The sequence below is a fragment of the Cebus imitator genome, unplaced genomic scaffold (assembly GCF_001604975.1).
Source record: "Cebus imitator isolate Cc_AM_T3 unplaced genomic scaffold, Cebus_imitator-1.0 Scaffold628, whole genome shotgun sequence".
Classification (NCBI taxonomy): domain Eukaryota; kingdom Metazoa; phylum Chordata; class Mammalia; order Primates; family Cebidae; genus Cebus; species Cebus imitator.
Window position 1 is genome coordinate 527,339 of NW_016107943.1, and position 6,733 is coordinate 534,071.

Sequence of the window (6,733 nt, forward strand, 5' to 3'; positions counted from 1 at the left end):
ATTCTTGTGCCTCAGCCTTCCAAGTAGCTGAAACTACTGGCACCCATCACCACGCCCAGCTAATTTTTGTATCTCTGTAGAGATGGGATTTCACCACGTTGGCCAAGCTAGTCTCGAACTCCTGACCTCAAGTGATCCACCCACCTCGATGTCCCAAATTGCTGGGATTACAAGCATGAGTCACAGTGCCCAGCCTGTTTTCCTTTTATAGTTAATGCTGTCTGATTCTCAGGCAGATTATATTCCTATTTTTATTCCTATGAAAATAGTTATAAATCTTTCTGGCGTTCCACTTTATGTATTTATTTACTTTGAGGAGGAGTCTCGCTTTGTCTCTCAGGCTAGACTGCGGTGGTGCAATGTTGGCTTACTGCAGTCTCCACGTTTGGGGTTCAGGCGATGCTTGTACCTCAGCCTCCTGAGTAGCTGGGATCACTGGTTTGAGCCACCACACCTGGCTGATTTTTGTATTTTTAGTAGAGATGGTTTCACCATATTGGCCAGGCTGGTCTCAAACTCCTGACCTCAAGCGATCTACTTGCCTTGGCTTCCTATAGTGGTAGGATTACAGGCATGAGGCATTGCACCAGACTTTACATGTTATTATGATATCTTGCTTCACTAAAATGTTTTATTCAAAAGCAATGTGTAAATTAAATAATTGTTAATGAAATGTATTTAGTACACTTGGTGAGTGGGCTTGCTTTGTGTGGTGTGGTTTTTTGTTGTTTTGGAGATAGAGTCTCACTCTGTTGCCCAGGCTAGAATGCAGTGGTGCCATCATGGCTCACTGCAACCTCGACCCCTTGGGCTCAAGTAATTCTCCCCCCTTGGCCTCCCAAACTGCTGAGATTGTAGGCGTGAGACACCATGCCCCCGGTGACCTTCCGGGCTCAAGTGATTCTTCCTCCTCAGCCTCCCAAAGTGCTGAGATTACAGGTTTATAGGTGTGAGAAGCCATGCTCCTGGTCAGTGGGCTTGCTTTTTTTTTTTTTTTTTTTTTTTTTTCCCCTAAATTTCAGACACTAAATGGGCTTGCTTTTACAGTACATCAACTGTGATATATTTCTCATAGGAAAGAATCTCAATGCAAAATAAATAGAAATCAGAGCTGGTGATTAAAGCTTTGTTAATTGTGGGGTAAAGAGTTACTATATTTTAACAAGTATATTTTATGTTTAGTGTGGTATTTTTATTTTGCTTATACAATTTTATGTTTTTATTTCATTATGAATTTGTTTAAAATTTGACCCCCCTCCCCCATCTCCCTCAGGTTTCAGTTTAGTGTTTATAAGGAGATTTTTTCAGGTTATATGTGTTTGCATATCCACTCTGTCTCATCAGAAGTATTGGTATTGGATTCAGGTTAACAGCTGGGTTCATGAGACAAAATAAGCTTCACCAGGCACTAAGTTTACTTACCCTTAAGAAAGAATATAGGACAGGAAATGGCATGCTGGTACATCAACAGCATAAAGGAGCTCTCATGATTTCCAGGCACAGCTTGCATACATCCTAGACATCTCACACATGATAATGTACATGTTTCTTAGAAACATAACTGGGTAAGGAAGGATTACCTTAGTTCAGTGAAGCCATTACATCTACCGTCTTGTTAGCTTTATTTTATTATTTATTTTATTATTTATTTACTTATTTATTTATTTGAGATGGGGTCTTGCTGTATTGCCCAGGCTGGAGTGCCGTGGGGCGATCTCAGCTCACTGCAACCTCTGCCTCTCAGGTTCAAGTGATTTTCCTGCTTCAGACTCCTGAGTAGCTAGGACTACAGGCGTGTACTACTACGCCTGGCTAATTTTTGTAATTTTAGTAGACATGGTTTCACCATGTGACTTCAGCCAGATTTTCATGTATCTTTTGTTTAGATATTCCTATAAATTATCAGTTACAAATTGCAAGGATGATTCAGGCACAGCAGCAGACATGCCTGTAGCTCTAGCTATTCAGGAGGCTGAGGCAAGGAGGATTATTTGAGCCTAGGAGTTTGAGGCCAGCCCATGCAACATAGCAAGACCCCATCTTCAAAAATATGTAAGTAAATAAAAAAGGCTAGACATGGTAACTCACACCTGTAATCGCAACGCTTGCGGAAGTTGAGGCAGGAGGATCCCTTGAGCCAAGGAGTTCGAGAACAGCCTAGGCAACATAGGGAGACCTTGTCTCTACAGAAATAAAAATAAAATGAGCAGGGCATGGTGGTATACACTTGTGTTCCCAGTAACTCAGGAGGCTGAGACAGAAGTAACACTTGAGCCTAGGAGGTCAAGACTGCAGTGAGCTGTGATCAGCATTTTAGCCTGAGCAACAACAACAAAAATAGCAATGCCAAATACCAACTCTTAAGATGTTCCTGAGGCTAAGGTGCGGCTAAAGGAAAGGTCACAAATCAGCTGATAACCTTTCAACTAAGGTTCCGTAACCAAACAGCTAACAGATAATCCAAAGATAAATTTTCTTTGTTTTCCTTGACTATTATGGAAAACATTAATTTATACATAAGTGAATAAAATAGTATAACAAACAACTGTTCTTTACCTAGCTTCAGGAGTTTATTTATGGCCAATCTTGTTTTACCCATCAGTAGCCACTTTTCCCTTTCCTATTATTTTGAAACAAATTCCAGGCATAACATTTTATCAGTAAGTATTATTTCTAAAAGATGATTCTTCAAAAAGCAGTACCATAATGATACATACGTACACATTCCTAAATATAAAAAATCCTGACAGTGTTCAGATTGTAATTGTTTCATTAATGTTTTTTGTTGTGTGAATGAATCCAAATAAAGTTTAAACATTTAAACTGGCCTTGTAAGCTGTTTTTTGTTTTTTAATAAATTTCTTTACCATCTTGTTTTATGTTCCCTTGAAATGTATTTGTCAAAAAGGTAGGTCATTTGTTATGTAGTATTTTCTATAATTTGAACACACTGGATTTTACTAATTGAGTTATGTAATGTTGATGAGATGTAGTTGTGACTTGAAGAAATTCCTTTTAATGAAAGCAGGAGTCACACAGTACAAGTTGTCTCTGTATTCTGCAACAGCCATAGGTTATCAGTGCCTCACAAGAAGTTGTAAAACAATGATATTCTAACACTATAATTTCTTCTTCATTTATTCCTGGAGTACTTCTGATAAAGAGCTATTGCTCTTCATCTATTTCAATAGCCAGGGGTGCAGTTTATACCAGAAAGGCAAGATAAATGCTTTATGAGTATCACTGTGAATGAATAGATTTTTCTTTTCTTTTCTTTTTTTTTTTTTGAGACGGAGTTTCACTCTCGTTGCTCAGTCTGGAGTGCAATGGCATGATCTTGGCTTATCAGAACCTCCACTTCCCAGGTTGAAGCAATTTTCCTGTCTCAGCCTCCCGAATAACTCGGATTACAGGCATGTGCCACCACACCCAGCAAATTTTTTATTTTTAGTAGAGACGAGGTTTCTCCATGTTGGTCAGGCTGGTCTCAAACTCCCGACCTCGGGTGATCTGCTCGCCTTGGCCTCCCAGAGTGCTGGGATTACAGGCATGAGCCACCATGCCTAGCTGAATTTCGAATATAATCTGATGTATTTCAATTTATGTAGTTCTCATCTATATATCAATATTGTCCCATCTTTGGCCCAGGTTAGCCTCTTCAGATCCACCATGATTTGAATGAGTATAACTTTAGAAGGGTCAAGCTCCTCCTAGTTTGTAGTATCTTCTTCTAATTCTTGTTACATTACACCTTCTGGCTTCACTTATTTATGTTAATTGACTGATCCTTTGAACTCTTTGAGTTTTTTGACCCTTTTAAAGTTACTGCTTCCTTAAACAAAGTAAAATTTCTATTTATTTATTTATTTATTTATTTGAGACAGAGTTTCACTCTTGTTACCCAGGCTGGAGTGCAATGGCGCGATCTCGGCTCACCGCAACCTCCGCCTCCTGGGTTCAGGCAACTCTCCTGCCTCAGCCTCCTGAGTAGCTGGGATTACAGGCACGCGCCACCATGCCCAGCTAATGTTTTTGTATTTTTAGTAGAGACGGGGTTTCACCATGTTGACCAGTGTGGTCTCGATCTCTTGACCTCGTGATCCACCCGCCTCGGCCTCCCAAAGTGCTGGGATTACAGGCTTGAGCTACCGTGCCCGGCCAAAATTTCAATTTAAAATGACTTTTTGTAGAGTCCCCAAAACATATTATTCATCATGGGCAATTGACTTCCCTCTGTTATGATTCTCCTCATGGGCTAAATTTCTTAATTATTAGAAGATTCCTCGGGTATTGAAATAAAAGCCCATGCCAGTGAAATCAATTTCTTATCTCTTCATGTTTCTATAAAGTAGTTTTTCCGTTACTTCCCTACACTAGTTCTACTGCCAATCTTGATAATAAGAGGGAAAGTGGAAAACAACAAGATTAGAATGTGGGACTCTGCATTGTTATTCTGTGCTTTTTAGAAACTTTCTTATTCAGATGTTTATTACCATTAGTTTAGCATTTTAGACTCACCTATTTTTTTTAAAGTTCTTTGAATTCATAGATACAACTTTGACCATTGAACTCTGGAGATCTGGATTCTAATCCTGAGTCTTGACTCCTTTCTTGTACAGTCCGGTTCACATAGCTGGATGATCTAAGTGCTATTAGTGAGAATCTGCAGAAAATTTAAATCTCCTCCCACCAAGTTTGTTTCAAATTGTTGATCAAAACCTTTTTGTTTTTATTAAAGTTAAGAAAGAAGAAAAGAAAAGGCATAAATCATCATCTTCCTCCTCCTCATCTAGTGACTCAGATAGCTCAAGCGATTCTCAGTCCTCTTCTGATTCCTCTGATTCTGAAAGTGCTTCTGAAGAGAAATCAAAGAAAAGAAAAAAGAAACATAGGAAAAATTCCCGAAAACACAAGAAAGAAAAGAAGAAGCGAAAGAAAAGCAAGAAGAGGTCTTAATTTTACTTTGCTAATGCTAGCTTTAAATTCTGATTCCCCTTTTATAAATAAATTTGTTAGGATTTTGGGTCAATTATATGAGACTGTTAAAATAGTGAGAAATATTGTATAGCATGGAGCATAAGACTTTTGATATTCTACAGTCTTTAGATTAAATTTTGGGTACATTAATTTTCTTTTGAAATCTTTCAGTTCATTTTTTGTGTGTACTCAATGAAATGGCTTTGGTGTTATAGATTTGTACATTTTATAGGAGGATTGTGGGAATCATGAAAATTACGGGAAACCACAAGTAGTGTTTGCTATTTTCAGTAGCAGTCCCCTTTGCTCTTGTGATAGCATTCAGGTAGAAAGCAGATAATGTCAATGTATTTTACTTTATTTTCCATTTTGTTTGAAATAATCTGTGTTTGTACTAAAACTTGTCTTCATCTGCCTGTTGACTCAAATGCAATTAATTTCTTTGCCCGTGTTTTAAAGTATTTTAAATTTATCAGAGTGCATTGCCCACATAGTTTCATATTTTTGATCCATTTTGTAGGAAAATATTTTTTGAGAGTGTGATAATCGAAACATTTTGTTTTGTTTTTGATTGGTTAGTTGGTTTGTCAGAGGAATAGAAGATTTTTCCCATGCGATCACATCTTTGGTAAGGACAGGATGTTTATATTATAGTGATATAAAGGAAAGAAATACCAACAATTGGATATTTAAGTCAGGACATAATCACCAAATGTAACTTGTTTTTTGTATTTCTGTCTATTAAGTGAGAGTGAAACTGAAAATCTTGAAGCACAACCCCAGTCTACTGTCCGTCCAGAAGAGATCCCTCCTATACCTGAAAATAGATTCCTAATGAGAAAAAGTCCTCCTAAAGCTGATGAGAAAGAAAGGAAAAACAGAGAGAGAGAAAGAGAAAGAGAGTGGTATGTGAATGTGTATATTTTGTGTCTTACATGGTTTATCATAGAGCTTTTCTTTTTTTAAAAATGTTTTTGTTTATTTTAAACAAGATTTAATGGGTGACCTTGTCCGAAGATTGAAATCTTTTTTATAAAATGTTCTTGTTCTTCCACAATTCTTTTTTTTTTTTTTTTGCCTGCCACATAGCTAGAAAGGTAAATTGACTTATGTTACAAGTAGATTCTGAAGTAAAGTTACACATAATAAACACTAATACAAAAAAGATATTAAGCAGCATTCCAAACCAATAACAAGATACTATTTAACCAGTAAAATAAGATAGTATTTTATTGTGTTATTTGCATACATTAAACTTTTAAGCAAGTAATAACCTTGGTTTTTCAGTTTGTCTCATAGGAAAAACTGCTGCTTTCCCCACTTGGTTTACAATATTGTAATAATAAAAATTGATGTCATGTTCAAATCCTGAAAACAATTTTACTACATAAATCTACATTAATATCTGTAATGCTAATGGCTCTTTATCAGTCATTTTAATAACTAAGTCCAAAAGTAGAAAAAGGAATATTGAAATCTTAGTTATGATCAGAAATACACTGTCATAATGCAAGTAGTAAAATTCTTGGCCAAGCACAGTAGCTCACACCTGTAATCCCAGCACTTTGGGTGGCCTAGTGGGCAGATTGCTTGAGCTCAGGATTTTGAGGTGAGCCTGGGCCACGTGGCAAAACCCCACCTCTACTAAAAATATAAAAAATTAAGGCCGGGCGCGGTGGCTCAAGCCTGTAATCCCAGCACTTTGGGAGGCCAAGGTGGGTGGATCACGAGGTCAAGAGATCGAGACCATCCTGGT

The 6,733-nt window shown here is 37.5% G+C and overlaps 1 protein-coding gene across 1 annotated transcript in view; it reads left to right on the plus strand.

Annotated features, from left to right (window-relative positions):
- Window positions 1-6,733, plus strand: part of PPIG (peptidylprolyl isomerase G) — a 53,089-nt gene that overhangs the window by 36,141 nt on the left and 10,215 nt on the right. Inside the window, exons 10-11 of the mRNA XM_017517329.2 lie at window positions 4,739-4,949; window positions 5,724-5,882. Coding sequence (XP_017372818.1) covers window positions 4,739-4,949; window positions 5,724-5,882 — 370 coding nt within the window. The remainder of the gene's footprint in view (window positions 1-4,738; window positions 4,950-5,723; window positions 5,883-6,733) is intronic.